Genomic DNA, 16,265 nt, shown 5'->3' on the forward strand with positions numbered 1-16,265 from the left:
GCGTAGCATGAGCATTTTGGATGGGAACACCAAGTCCGAAGGAAGGGTAGGCCTTTTTTTTTTTGCTTAAGAGTTTACTTATGGAATTAGCAGACATATGTATTGTCTATTTAAAATCACAATCTCATTGTGTTTATTACATGAAGTCAGCCGGGTTCCGATAAAGCATGATTCATGCTTGTTTTATCTAGAAAATAAGATGCCTCAGTGTGCAACAAATGCTTGGAGCACTGGTGTTTTATACCATTTTTAATTAGATTGCTCAAGTCAGAAACACAGCACCATTCGCAGTATTTTGCTCCACACGTAACTCATGTGTGGCAAAACAGTATTTTATAATCAAGGAAAACTTTCGGCATGACGCAAGTAATTAAAAAAAACTACCTGTATCACAAGCGCCTCTAGAACAACAGTAGACTTCATTGTTGTGGATGATACAACTATTGATTGATTTGGTTTATTTTTTCTGCTTTCTACCACTTTTGGCTAATCGCAAATATTAATATGAGTGATGATATTGATGAAGTTGATGAAGAGACACACACACAAAGAACAAACATGCGTAGACCGGGATTCGAACCGGAAACCTCTGGCATCTTAGCACGCTGTGCAAAACACTCTTGACATGAAAGTGGGTGGATGATCCAACAATCGTACACTCTACTGACGTAACAGTGCCTATTAGTAATTCAGAGTTTCAGACCACTGTTTATTGCATCTTGAGAATGCTGATAAACATTTTAAAAAAATTTTGTCAAGAGATCACACGATGTTAAGAGTTTTGAAACGAATGCTAAACATTTCCACTGGCACAATATTAGGCAATTAGATAATAACGAAAAAATATTTTTTTAAATAAATAGTTTTGTGGGTTAGGTGGTAGAGCAGCCACAGGCTGAACTTCTACCACGAGGACTTTATCAACTTGTTTGACAAAAACTGTTTTGTTATTTTAGTTTTTAATGCACTTCACTGTTCTTGCGATAAATTACACAATGCAGTGGCCATTAAAGATACGTCAGTCAATATTGCGTATTGTAGCATCACACAGCAGAGGCATGAGCACGAAAAACCGGGTAGGAATTCTACTTCTGTCGTCTGCATCGGAAGTACAGCGCCTTGAATCGGAAGGCAGGACAGGTCACATGGCCTCTAGAACCAATCAGGTGCTCCGTACGCCCGCGTATGGCGAGAGCATTTCGCCCGTTCTGTAGAGATCCAACACAAGCTTTCCCTTCTTCTCTCTGCCTACAGGCAGGCATGGTCCTGTACGCCAAACCTAGCCGGCATCCGGCAAGCAAAGACATTAGAGAAATGCTACAACAAGAGCTGTTAGTGGAGCGTTGTAGACGGATCGAGAAAATAGCTTTTATAATGCCATAATGCTCAAACATGTATATAATTAGTCACATTTTACTTTATATTTACAGCATTTACGCATTTTTAAAATTTTAAATCAGGGAACGCCGGGCATATGGGCGTACTAGGATGCTACGCTACTGCTATTGTCTCATTATGTGCACCATAACTTGGTTTGCAAATGTGATTAGCAGAAACGGGCAGGAATAATTGAGTGGGAATAACAACACTTCTTCTGGACGTGAGGACAAAGTGCACACCCATAGACCCAGACCACGAGCCACCACTGATGTGAGGGTCGATGTATCGACCATCCATAAACTAAAGGCTAAATTTGTACATTGTTACAGAACCTTAACAAAACAGGTGAACAGTAGTGTTGAAGACATAATAAATGTAATGAGAGTCTTTTTTTTTTTTGTCCTATAAGTGACACCACGTATGAAGGCCTATGGCTACACAGGTGGAGACCGAAACAATGCTGGAGACAGGCCAACAGTGTTGCCAGATTGCCTGTTACTTATAATGGTGTAGTCTTAGTTTAAGTACCAGATCTTTACTCTTTCTGATCCAGCTATTTCAGCCAATAATCTTACAATGGAAATTACCATCCATAAACTAAACTCTGTTAATATGTAACTTATATAATGCCTTCTATTTCAGAACTCACCATCCAGGAACTGGGTTTGATATGCTAAAGGTGCAGAGAATCTCCCAGGCACAAGCCTGGCAGCGGACTGGCCGAGCTGGAAGGGAAGCTGCTGGACATTGTTACAGAGCCTTTACAAAGCAGGTGAACAGGAGTGTTTCAAGATATGATAAATGTATTGAATGACCTTTTTTGTTGCCATCCTTTACCATTGCAACATTGAGGTGTGAATCCAGAGTGTAAGGCTTTACGGAAAACATGTTATATGTATGTATTAATATTAGTTGTAAGGAGTCTACATCTGCCAGATGAGATTTAGCTCAGTAGTGCTTGATGAATAGATAATTTTGAATTCAAATCAGCCAGTCATTGCAAAACATTACATAAAAATTGAAAATGCTTCAACGTGAACAGTTCTGTTAAAAAGAGAGATGTAGAAAAATTGAAGGGTCAACACCAAACTCCAGAGAAATGAAGGTTTAATTGCAAAATTTTATTCAATATGTAAATAAAAAGGTACAAATAACATGTGTTTTGATGAATGAAAGTGTCAAATGTACGAAACAAAAATAAACATGTTGTAAAGTCCAGCACAGCATCAGCATGGCAGGAAATAACACCTACCTCGCTTATGACAGAAAAATTGACTTAACTTGTTCCTTCCCCTGACCCTTCAATTAAACGGGGTGAAATGTAGTGGAACCTCTATTTTATGATTTACAGAGGATCAAGATGTAAAAACTTGAAGAGCAGGAAGAAGTATAATCTGGCAACATAAAATTGGAGTTCCACTGTTGTATTATAAGTTTGAACTATCAATGTTTCGAGAGGGAGAGAGGAGAAGATCGAAAGTGAGTGACTGAGAGCAAGAAGTTGCTGCTGCAGAATGCAACTTTGCTAATAATAAGCATAATAGTTCAAGTTTGACTACTGACCTTATCTATGGGCCAAGTGGCCAAAATCAAGAATTTGATATAATTTGGGGTACTAATTTTCCTTTATGCCACAGCTATATGGGTGTGTAAGGATACCAAAAAACCATGATTGCAATTTCAAAGTGGTAGCTAATGGAAATGGCAGCCAATCCAAGATTGCGGATGTGGACATTTGAAAAATTGACTATATCTCTGAAACCAACGGTCCGATCTCAATGTTTTTTTGTTGTTTTTTTTTTCAAATGAAAGCTTATATGTCTTCTATATTTAATGTTATCTAAATGTTATCTAAGTTTTTCGATAGGAGCAACCATTAAGTAGTTAATCACAGATTAGTAACAAAAATTTCTTATTTTTTGCTATTAATTTTATGTTTATCATTAATTTATTAATTATCTAGGAAAATGTTCCAAATAAAAATTGTAGCGTAAATGCTTACCTTTAATTTGACATATTTACTTCTTGGTTTTCACCTTAGAATTCATATAAAATGAATTATGTAGTGTGTGCAGTAGGGTGGTCCATTTCTTATGGGTAAAAAAAAAGTTTTAGCAAATACTTTCCACACTTGTTTTTGTTCCTTTACCAAAAAGAAGCATGTATGCCAAAAACTAACCCATACAAAGCATATTTAGAGGTTGTTAGGATCTGTAAGTAAAATAAACTAAGAAATCGCCACCTGGACCAATTGGGGCAACAGATGTGATTTTATTTTAACAATGGTCGGGTTTTGACAAAAAGAATTTTCCTACAGTATGTGACAACTTGTTTAATACTGAGAACCTCCTTAAACTCAGTCATGAAATGCATAACTACTACACCGATGCTATGAAAATGCAACAGCCTAGAGAATCTCTAACTGCTAAGCCTGTGTCAGATATTTCTCGGAAAGTCAGATACAACTGAAGTTAAGTTTCGTGTGCCAGGTGCATTTCATCAAGCTCGTTGGATGGCGAATGCAGTCTTAAATTTACATGTTCCAGGAACAGTTCATTCTTATCACAGCAGACAAAAACGGTGTCTCAGAAGTATGCCTATTTGTAAGTTTCGTCTATGGTCGTTACTGGAATGAAGCTCCCATAGCTGCAAGAGCCCCCTTGAACGACTCCAGTCTCTTTGAACAGATTAAAGATTACCATAATCGTAAGATTGGAACTGCTGCAGCAGCATTTCGTCCCCACCTCTGGTATTTACCTGAACAGTTAGTTGCATTTTCATTTTTTGATTTGGGAATTAGTGATGAGTGTAAAAGGGAAATGATGAAAAATCTTCAGTGACCATCAAAAGTAAAAGCTTTGCACAGATTTGACGGAAGAACTGCCAATCATCAGCATCCACTCCAGTCTTTTATTACAGAGCGCTCAACTGTTCTTATCGATTTGTTACTCAATGATGGACCAGGAAAGGCAGCTCATTTTTAGTAAAGGATCCTTCAGAGTGGCCTACAGATGCAGTTTATATTGAAATGCAAAAACAGGTTCGTCAACTGAAGGTTGTTAACAATTGTGCAGAGCGTGGAATTGCTCTCATTCAAGCATTTAAATCTAGTGTTGTAAAGGATGAGAAGCAAAAACAATATCTCCTCCGGCTGATTGATCTACATAGAAAACAATTTCCTGTTGCTTCGAAATCTAATGTGATGACAATGACTTTGGGAGATTAAAACCCACTATTTGTTTTACTCTCTGTCATACAGAGTGTTCCGTTCAAATCTCCCTAATTTCAATTAATTACTGTGAATGAAGTACGATGAATTGTGAAATAACTGCAACACCAAATGAAAGGCCAGATCTTCAAGTTTTGTTGTCTGTTTGCTCACTATGCAGCGCCACGGTCGCATAAATAGAAATGGCGACTGTTGAACAATGTGCGCAGGCAGTGGTGTGGTACGCTGAGACAAAATCTGTGATTGCAACGCAACAAAATTTCAGACGAGTGTACGGAGGAGTTGCACCTGATGCTAAATCAATTAGGCTGCTGTTTAGTAAGTTTCTAACAACCGGCAGTGTGCTAAAACAATCTGGTGGAGCTCGCCGTCGTGTGTCAGAGGAAAAGGTGGAAGAAATTCGAGTGGGGTTTCCATACCAAATTCTTTGCGACGCGGCTTATCTGACTTCAATTGTTACACAATCTGCACTTTATACGGATACAACCGAAACCGCTTGTGCAGAACTCCATGCATTGTTGTTGGAGGCACATTGAATTGCCTAGGTGCCTGGAGGATGCATTTACTTGGGTTTCTCTAAAACCCCACTCGAATTTCTTCCACCTTTTCCTCTGACACACGACGGCGAGCTCCACCAGATTGTTTTAGCACACTGCCGGTTGTTAGAAACTTACTAAACCGCAGCCTAATTGATTTAGCATCAGGTGCAACTCCTCCGTTCACTCGTCTGAAATTTCGTTGCATTGCAATCACAGATTTTGTCTCAGCATACCACACCACTGCCAGCGCGCGTTGTTCAACAGTCGCCATTTCTATTTATGCGACCGTGGCGCTGCGTAGTGAGCAAACGGACAACTTCAAGTCATGAAAACAAAACTTGAAGATCTGGCCTTTCATTTGGTGTTACAGTTATTTCACAATTCATCGTACTTCGTTCACAGTAATTTATTGAAATTAGGGAGATTTGAACAGAACACCCGGTATATTAACACCAAAAACAGCTGCTTTCTTACTTTTCACCTTACTCCTAAAAGTGATAAATCCTAGCGACTCCTAAATATTCTTCAATTTGGTAGAAATTTTACAGAGGGATAACTTATGTGATCTCAAACAGGGGCAACCTTGTGGAGAACCAAAATTCCAAACTTAAAAAAAACGGACCACCCTAGTCTGCAGTGAATTCTTCTAGCAGGATGTGTCCTTAGTCCTATTTAATTATACATATTGTAACTGGTATTGACTATTGAATAGTATTTTATTATTATATACATGCAATAATATTTAATAATAATAATAATAATAATAATTAGTGTTGTTGATATTATTATTATTTGTTGTTATAGTGGTACTAACAAGGCATGAATTTTGTTTGTTACCGATGTTCATGGAAGAATGATATTGATTGATTGAAATTCAGGTTTTGTATGTGTCAGCAGTTAGGCTTTTTACACCAGTCATATTATATGAGGCCAAGCTGCTTACAATGTATAAAAAAATCACCATGCGTGTGTCTAAAATCTCCTTACCCAGGGTAAAAACCGAGGCTGTACTGGGGCACTCAGCACATATATATATCCCTATGAGCAAAAGACAGGAGAACATACAACCATACAAACGTAGCCTCCCCAATGGCTAAGTGTAACGTTGTCGACTTGCAATCAAGGAGATCCGTGTTCGATACCCTGTGGAGAGGCACAAAGTGGTTCGGACCCCACATTAAACTGTAGGTCCACTCCAGATTAACCTAACTCTGCATAAAGTGGATGCATTTCCCCCACATAAAATATACTTCTCTGGTCCGTCTTCTGTTTTTACAGATGTTTACTTTCTTGAAAGCAGACATTTCAGCTGTAATAACTAATAAAGAGTATGCATGTATGTTATGATGTTATTCTGAACACACTCAAATGTTAACCTCATTTCCACGTACTTCACTTCGGCAACTGCAGTCTTGCAGGCCAAAGAGGCTTTAGCGTCTGAACCTACGGCTAACATAATGCTTTGTAGGGTTGTTTGATTTGAGATTTTGTTTGTAAGTCCACTTTATGCACAGATAGGCTAATATGGAGTGGAGATACAGTTTAATGTGGGATCCGAACCACTTTGTTCCTCTCCACAGGGTATCGATTACAAGGCAACGACGTTACACTAAGCCATTGGGGAGGCTACCTTTGTATGGTTGTATGTTCTCCTGTGTTTTGCTCATAGAGGAATATATATATATGTGTGTGTGTGTGTGTGTGCGTGCGTAAGGAGATTTTAGACACACGCATGGTGATTTTTTTATACATTGTAAGGGGCTTGGCCTCATATAATATGATGGGTGTAAAAAGCCTAAGTGCTGATGCATACAAAACTTGATTTTCAATCAATCGCATACAAAACTTGAATTTCAATCAATCAATATCATTCTTCCATGAACATCGGTAACAATCAAAATTCATGCCTTGTTGTACCACTACAACAAATAATAATAATAACAACAACACTAATAACAATTATCAATTATTATTATTATTATTAAATGTTGTTGCATGTATATAACATTAATATACTATTCAATAGTCAATACCAGTTACAATACGTGTAATTAAATAGGACTAAGGACACATCCTGTTAGATGAATTCACTGCATACACTACATAATTCATTCATTTTATATGAATTCTAAGGTGAAAACCAACAAGTGTAATATTAGTGGGGAGGCAAATGGTAATATATTTGCCTTCCGTGGGATTTTTGTGGTACAATAATGGGAGTTAGTTTTTCTGAAAGGTATTGACACGAGGAAAACGAATATGGATGTTGCCAGTCCCAAAAATTGTGCAGGGGGGTGGGAGGGGGATTCAAAATGGCTGACAACTTGTTTCATCGAAACAGCAATATCTTCATCATTTATACGACTACAACAGATTTTCAAAGCTTTAAGTACTTCTTGATGCAGTTTATACAATTACTAAAATATTGCGAATAATATAAATGTACCTGTTAGCCTCTTACGGATTGCTTAATATTGCTCTTCTCGTTTCCGTTGAAGGGTTACTTTCTGTTACAGAGTATAAAAAATATTTTGGAATGAAACAAAATATTCATTGTGTAGCTTTCATTATTTTATTTTATTTAATTACGCCATCATCATATTGATGTATTTGTTTGTTACCGAAAACACAATGATATGAATTAAATATTATAATAATCTGTTTCAGAAGATTATTACTACAAAGCGTTTGAAAACAGGAGGTCATCCAAATAAAAATAATGTAAAATAATAATTACTTATTAATCAGTTTGACTGTCTTCATATGAACTATTATTCCCATTCCGGTTAAAACAGTTATTTACATCATTGTTGGCTCCACACATTCACACATGTCAGTGCATGGAAAGGCATGAGGTCTGCATTTACATACAAGTGTTGAATATCTACTCTTTTTGCATGAACATTTCACTAGCTCCAGAATGGCCTGTGGGGCGGGTTGCATCGTGGTCATCTGGGGTAGGTCTTTCCCACCCATAACCAGCATCTGGGTGTGGAATCTTCGGATTCGCAACATCATTTCGCTATACCATGGCTTGATAATGTGCTCTCAATATAGCATAGCGAAGAACTGACTGTGTTGGTGGCATTTTCTCTGATTCGGCAATTTTCTTTTGAAACAAGGTAAACTGGACAGCTCCAACATCCGATTTTGCAGAGTTTGGCATGTAAAGTTTACAAACAAAACGTTCTAACACATCAAAAATACCATTAAATGGTGTTGCATCCAATCCCAAGTTTGCAAAAGCTTACAAAATACGACTGACACTATTAATGTCTTCTTCACTACCAATATCTTCTGTTGCATCATGTAATATCTTTCCTATGAGCCATGACTTCATTTCCTTAACACCTAGATTGTCTTTCATTGATGAAAAATTAGTATATGTTGGAGATTTTGGGGTTGGTTTTGTTGGCATACTGCATTATTTCAATAATGTCACACTGTCTGGAATTTCTGTTAGGGCTCTATTGTTTGATGATTTGATCAAGTGTATAGCTGGTGAATTATCATCTGATTCTTTCTGTTGATAAATGGCAAGGGCAGTTGCATGTGTGGTATTCTTCCTATCTAGTATATCCTCCATGAAATCCACGTTGTCCACTGCGAAGAAAATATATCTGTCCTTGATGATATCTGCCTGCACATACACTCCCTGGTTATTTCTGATATCATCTATTATCGTCTCAGCTATTTGTGTTTCACATCGTCGAAGTCGATCGTATCCAATTGACAGACCATAGCCATGTAAAAGCTCAATGACCTTCTTGTTCCTTACAGATTGGTGAAGTGATATCCTACAGCTACTTGCTGGGGCATTACACGTGTAAACTGAATATTTGTAGTTGTTGTACATTTCACTTGTCTCTCATTATATGTCATGGATATTGCAGTTTGTGATATGCTCATGACAGCCTTGTTAACACTTGATTGCTTGCGTTCTGAAGACATATGTTCAACAGCACCACAAATAAGCCATCTGAAAAAAGAATACACTTCTCGTGGCACATGTTCTTCTGTTGCTTCTAATGATCATGTGAATTCCCACTTCTTAGTGTTCATTATAGACTTACGAAGATAACTAGCAGCATCATACAAACTCCTCAAAGTCAAGTCCAAATCTTCATCATCATTCTGTGATGTCATAGCAATATTTCTTTGTGATGGACGGTGAAATTCAATATCTGTAACATTTTTCTGCAAAAATTTCTTAATTTTTTCCTTGTTATAGATGGATAAGCGACATTATTCATAACACAAATGTTTTCATAAGTGGTTTGCACATCAACCACACTCAAGGAACCAGTCTTTAAACACTCTTGAATCATACAGATGAATTCAATCTTCGATGCAGCTTCAGGGGCTGTAGAGATATTGGGTGCACTGATATCAGGACATCGTAGTACACGTGTCACATTATTTGCCCAGCACGGCAAATTGTATGTAATGTCCATAGCGTTACCATCTTCAGGGTTGATTGCTGTATTGAGCTTTATCTGGAGGGCTTCATTTCCACTTTTAGCAATAGCATCACTCAGGCTTGTTTGAGCATGATCAACCGACAGTTACCTGAGGGAATTTGCACGTGTCTGACCACCATTACAGAAGAAGCATTCATCTTTGTTGCATGGAATGCAATGCGAACGTGTTAGTCTTGGTGTGCTGCTTTCCGTCACAGTTGGTTTGCTGGTTTTGGCTTTCATAGCGCTTTTTCATACGCTCCAATTTTCCCTTGTGAGTGACATCTTGATAACAACTTCGGTGCCATGATGCCCTGTTGTCTGCCAGCATGGCAGCAGTCATTCCACGTAGACGAATATTAGATGATACATACTTCACGTTTTCGTATTCAGCATTCTCTTGCACACATTGTAAAACCTTTTCATGTGTGGTGGGGTTTGTGATTAGTCCTTCGATTAATTTCTGTTGACATATTATACACAGTGCATAGTTGATTTCCATTTTTAGCCTCGTTTCTGGTTCACTGAGATCCATCTGAAAAAGAAAGTTTTTTTAATATTTAATTATGCATAACATGAGCTTATTAAAGCTTTTTTAAAATAAATATGTAGCGTTACCGCTAGTCTTTACACAATTCACATTATTTCTAATAATCGTAGAAACTGCATCAAGAAGTATTTAAAGCTTTGAAAATTTGTTGTAGTCGTATAAATGATAAAGATATTGCTGTTTCGGTGAAACGAGTTGTCGGCCATTTTGAATCCCCCCTCCCACCCCCCTGCACAATTTTTGGGACTGGCAACATCCATATTCATATTCCCTGTGCCAATACCTTTCAGAAAAACTAACTCCTATTATTGTACCACAAAAATCCCACGGGAAACTACATGCTCCCCCACTATATGTCAAATTAAAGGTAAGCTTTACGCTTTAATTTTTGTTTGTAACATTTTCCTAGATTATTAAGAAATTAATGATAAACATAAAATTAATAGTAAAAAATATGAAATTTTTTGTTACTAATCCATGATTAACTACTTAACGGTTGCACCTATCAAAAAAACTTAGATAACATTAAATATAGAAGACATATTAAGCTTTCATTTGAAAAAGAGGATCTTTGAGATCAGATCGTAGATTTCAGAAATAGTCTATTTTTCAAATGTCAACATCCACCATCTTAGATTGACTGCCATTTCTATTAGCTACCACTTTGAAATGGCAATCATGGTTTTTTGGTGTCCTTGCACACCCATATAACTGTGGCATAAAGGAAAATTAATACCCCTAAATTATACCGAATTCTTGGCTGGCCCATAGAGTATTAGGCAATGTGTATTATGTTGCTTTAATATGATTCTGTTTTACAGTATATTTAATCCTTGAATATTTTCTCCCACAGGAATTCTCCGCAATGTCAAAGAACACCATACCTGAAATCCAGAGATGTAATTTGTCCACGGTCATTCTTCAGTTGTTAGCAATTGGGATTGACATTCAGTCATTTGATTTTATGGACAAACCACCAAGAGAGGTAACTAAAATTGCAATTAATATAAAGCTTACATGTGTAAGTTTAAAAAGTGCATTAGTGGAGGGTCTTTCTTGTTATTAAATATCATAATAATAATAATAATTAATTTCCAACTCATGTGTGTAAGTAACTTAACATTTTAGTCGTACTATCTAATTCATGTTGTTTACCAACAATGTGCACTTTTAAATAGAGAGAAACTCAGTACTCACTTTTCCATGAAGTGTTTTTTGGTTCTACAACAGTAATTCTCGAAGTGTCCTCTGCATGGACTCCACAGGGGCTCTGTGGCAGTTTACATCAAAAATCCGTTGTTAAACTTTCATACTTCCTATGTCGCCCAACGACTAGTTTTGAGCATCTGAGTCCCTGCCAAAACTTAGCAGGCAAAAGGAAGCGCAACCATCATATGGCTGGCGATAGTGTGATGTCGGCTCGTTATGTTTGATCTGCACTTCTGAAGAGGCATTCTTTCTTGCTTGATTGTTGGAATTTAAAACACATGATTGCACCATAACATTTACTCCAGTTTCTTACCATCTCTTCAGTTCATTTGGGAAAAGTGTCTAATCAGAAGTCTGAGAACCACTGTTCTACATCAAAGTAGCATGGAAACCAAATGCCAAAATAGCTGACAAACTGAACATACACAAATGGTAATTCCCCCTTGATAACCTGGGTATGTATGACAGAGTGCAAGTGCAAGGCACATTACATCAGCAGATGCATCAGATCAATCAAAGAAAGAATCCAGCAGCACCTAACAGATGCAAGAAAAGCCCAACCACTACTGGACTTGTTAAGCATATCAAATACAATTGCCATAAAATCCAAAAAGAGTATGTCAAACACACAGCACACACACACACACACACACACACACTCATTCATATAGACACTAAAATAACACATGCCATCATGCACTTCCTGCATGAACTAAATACTGATAGTGGAGAAGCACACCATGCATGGCTTACCCTTCTACAGAGGTTAACATCGGGAAACAAAGAAGGACACGGGTGCAGCAGACAGATGACAGCAGCGCAGCTAGATGCAATCAAAGAACTACAAACAATAGAAGCACACCATGCAACAGTGTAACAAGTTCCATCAAGGATGGTGGAAGTGATCACTGAAATTAATAGAACAACCAATAACAGCTTCACAGAAAAGTGAGTACTAAGTTTCTCTGCATGGGAGCCCTGGTGGTCTAGTCGGTAGGGTGTCTAACTACCACACGGGAGACCCAGGTTCGATTCCCAGGCTTGGTGATCTAAGGTCAGAATTTTTCTGGCCTTGTCCTCCACATAAAGTGGCTCCGGAGATCACCCAGCCTAAAATCAATGGGTACTTGAGGGCAACCCTCGCCGGAGCATAGTCCTGATCACATGACCTCCAAATACACACAGGGTGTAGATGGAATGAGACCAAAAATTGCAGTGGACTGTTTTGGCTGAACTGATACCACTTTTAATCAATACCAAAAAAATGGTGAATAACTGGAGAATGATAAAACTTCCGGAGAATGCACCTGCATCCTTTGCGAGTATTGGATGTTTATCGTGATGTAGTTGGCGCATGTACTGTAGTGTTAGTGTTAGCAAGAATGGTGGCAAGTTGTGTGTCTTTATCTGTACGACAGCATTGTATAATTAGATTCTTGCGAAGGAGAAGGTTTATCCAGCTGAAATTTTGAGAAGATTCCAAGCACAGCATGGGTAACAAACAATGTCACATGCAATAGTGTACGAATGATGTGAACAGTTTGGCAAAGAATGATAGTTGGTCACAAATGAACAGCATGGACCCGTTCGTTCAACTTGAACGTGTTATTCATGTGGATTTTTGGAGAAAGGATCAGAATTAATGCCTAGTATTACTGCACGTTGATGAAGTGTGCTGTATGTAATGCCATTTGTCTGAAAATGTAATTTTTCACCATAACAATGGCCAGCCTCATACAGTTAATTTGACAGCAACAACTTGCCAAAATACACTGGGAGGTTTTGTTCCATGTCCTTACACACTGGACTTCAGGTCAAACACTGACAATAAAGATGTCCTGCAGTGGTTACGACATCAATCAACTTCCTTCTATGCCAAAGGATTCAGGAAACTCACACAATGATGACAGCGATGCCTGGATGCTCAGGAGGTATATTTTGTAAAACTGGCCTAGTTTGGTGCTTGTAGGACTTCCCAATATTTTTCCTAGAAATTAAGTTCCAGTCAACCTTGAATGACCCTAGAATTTACACATTTTAAGATGTCACTATTCCATTGAAACTATATCATGCCAGCTCAATGGCTCAGCACATTAAGCGGTCAACTTTCAATCTTTCTATTGAAGTTCCTCAGCTCAAGCTCCAGCCTAGGCATGAGTGTTTTCTGTGAATGTCCCTTCATCTGTTTCATCTAGTCAGCATCCTCATCGTTACAATTAGCTCAAGTGTCCAAAAAGTGATGTAAAAAAATAACTACAAAACAGTATCAGGTCAGCCCTAGGCAATTTGCCTACTACAGTGGAACCCCGATTTTACGTTTTCCAGGAGCCTGTAAATATAAAACGTAAAATGTGGGAAACTTAAAAAGCGGGAAAGCATAAGGGAGGGGTGAAACTCAAGTGTCGGTAAGAAACAACTTCACAATCAACTTTTAGGGGGTATATTGTGTCAAAAATAATTCAACAATGGTAATGAAGTATGATTATGAATTTCTAAGGGGAAAACAAGGAAGATCTGCTGTGAAAATCAGTGACGGATTAACGTGACCCACTTTCGAGGGTAGGGACGGTGATGACTGCTTCTATCTGCCACCTATTAGGTTATATTTATGCTTCTGATTGTGTGGGATCTCATTTACTCTGTAAACTGGTAATTAATTGCTAGTTTTATAAGTATTGGGTAATTGGAGGGGGGGGGGGTTGATCATTTATAGTTGGACGTCAAGCATCTTTATATACGGTAATCAAAGTTTCCTGGATTCAGTTCACAGTGGAGACATGTAGAATGATTCAGATCCCACTTTAGCTGCATGTGTGTCCAGTCCCGATCAGCCCAGCTGCATAAAGTAAACTGAAAACGAGCTTTGTCAAAGTTACGCATTTTTTGACATCACTTCTTCTTCTTTCCCCTTTTGCCTCATAGCGTGGGGGTTGCCTCTATCCACTCCTTCCATCTCTCTCATTCCTTTGCCATTTTCTTCAATTCTCTTATTCCTTTTCCTTTCTTTTGTCCTATTTCTTCTATTCCTTTTTCGAATGTCTTCCGGGGTCTATCTCTTGTTCTCCTTCCCTCTGTTCTAGCTTCCATAAATTGTTTTGCTTTTCTATCTATCTTCGTTCATTCTTACCACATGTCCGAACCATGTTAGTTGTCTTTGTGTCAGTTTTTCTTCTATTGGCTTCTGATTTAACTCTTCTCGGATTCTTTCATTGTGTACTCTATCTCTTCTTGTCTTACCAACTATTCTACGGAAGCATTTCATCTCAACTGTCGTTATTTGTCTTACTTCTTTTCCTCTTACTGGCCAGCTTTCAATTCCGTATAATAGAATTGGTTCCACTACTGACTTGTATACTTGTAGTTTAGTTTTGGTGTTTATTTCCCTTTTTCCAAAAATGGTGTGGCTTAGTTGGTAGTATGTATGCATTATTAGATTTCCTTACTCTATTCATCACTTCCTCTTCTATTCTTCCTGTCTGGTTTATGGTTTATGATTGTTCCCAGGTCCTTGTATCTTTCTGTCTGCTCCAGTTCTATTCCAGTGCATGTTATATGTATTCTTTCTATTGTCTCTTCCGTTCTTCATATTTGCATCACTTTGCTCTTACTTGCGTTTGCAGTCATTCTTTTAGCCGTTAGCACTTCTGCCCATTCTGTAACCGCCTCTTGTAGCTTGTTCTCTGTATCTGCTATTAGTATTATGTCATCTGCAGATACTAATGCTTGGCAATTTATCGGTCTCATATTCTAATTACCCACTTTTGTTCTTGCTGTTCTTCTTTTGCATATTTTTAGAACTTCATCCATAAATACTATAAAGAGTAGCAGGGTCAAACTATCTCCGTGTTTCACTCCTTTCTCCAACTTAAATGTGCCTGACATCTTTCCATCCAATCTTACTATTCCTTCTACTCTTTTATACGTAGATTTTATTACTCGAATGAGTTTTCCTGGAATTTTTCTTTTCTCTAATATTGCCCATATTTCTTCTCTGTGTATAGAGTCAAAAGCAGCCTTTAGATCTAAAAGTGCTACGTTCATCTTTTTTTCCTTTTTCTAAGTATTTATCACATATTGTTCGGATGGAATATATGTGATCTTGTGGTTGCCTCCCTGAATGAAAAGCAGCCTGTTCTTCTTCCATATCCTTTTCTATCTCGTTCCTTAGCCTTACTTCCAATATTCTTGAGCACACCTTAAGTGCCACGGTGGATAGTTCTCACAGTTGGTTGAGTCTCCTTTCTTATACAGTGGTATAATAATGTTCTTTTCCCATTCTACTGGTAATTTTTCTTCTCTCCAGATCTTCTGATACAGTTTAGTCATTGCCTCCAAGAGTGTGTCCATATTTTATATATTCTGGAGCTATTTCATCTATTCCTGCTGCCTTTCCATTTCTTACTCTTTTCACTGCTTCATATACTCCTCCTATTTCAATTTTCTTTACTAGCTCTCCTATCTCATTCTCATTCTTTTCCTTATCCTGCTCTTGTATTCTTCTTCTACTTCTGCCTATTTTTTGTCTATTATGCATTCCAATCCTCCCGTCTGCTGTTATTATGCCTTCTTCCTTTTCAAATTTACTTTCAACATATTCTTTCCATGTTTTCAACACATTTTCAATTCGCATTTCCAGAATATTTGCTTTGTTTCTTACACTTCTTACTGTTCTTCTACCTTTTCCTCTTATTCCTTTTATTATGCACCAAAATCCTTTGTTATTCTCTTTGTATTGTGATTCCACTTCTTCTCCAAATTCTTCCCATGTTTTGCTCTTTGCTTCTCTCACTATTCTTTTAGCTGCGTTTCTTTTTTCTAAATAATCTAATAGGTCTTCATCTCTTCTTGTATTGATATATTTTTTCCATGCTCTTTTCTTCTCCTGTACTGCCTTTTTC

General features: G+C 37.8%; 1 protein-coding gene across 1 annotated transcript in view; it reads left to right on the plus strand.

Annotated features, from left to right (window-relative positions):
* The window catches only part of ath (ATP-dependent RNA helicase DHX33), a 74,970-nt gene that overhangs the window by 31,682 nt on the left and 27,023 nt on the right, over nucleotides 1–16,265 (plus strand). The window contains exons 9-10 of the mRNA XM_083122595.1: nucleotides 2,023–2,152; nucleotides 11,012–11,143. Of these exons, the coding sequence (XP_082978721.1) occupies nucleotides 2,023–2,152; nucleotides 11,012–11,143 (262 nt within the window). The remainder of the gene's footprint in view (nucleotides 1–2,022; nucleotides 2,153–11,011; nucleotides 11,144–16,265) is intronic.

Source organism: Lepisma saccharinum, chromosome 5 (genome assembly GCF_977018435.1).
Source record: "Lepisma saccharinum chromosome 5, izLepSacc3.1, whole genome shotgun sequence".
NCBI lineage: Eukaryota > Metazoa > Arthropoda > Insecta > Zygentoma > Lepismatidae > Lepisma > Lepisma saccharinum.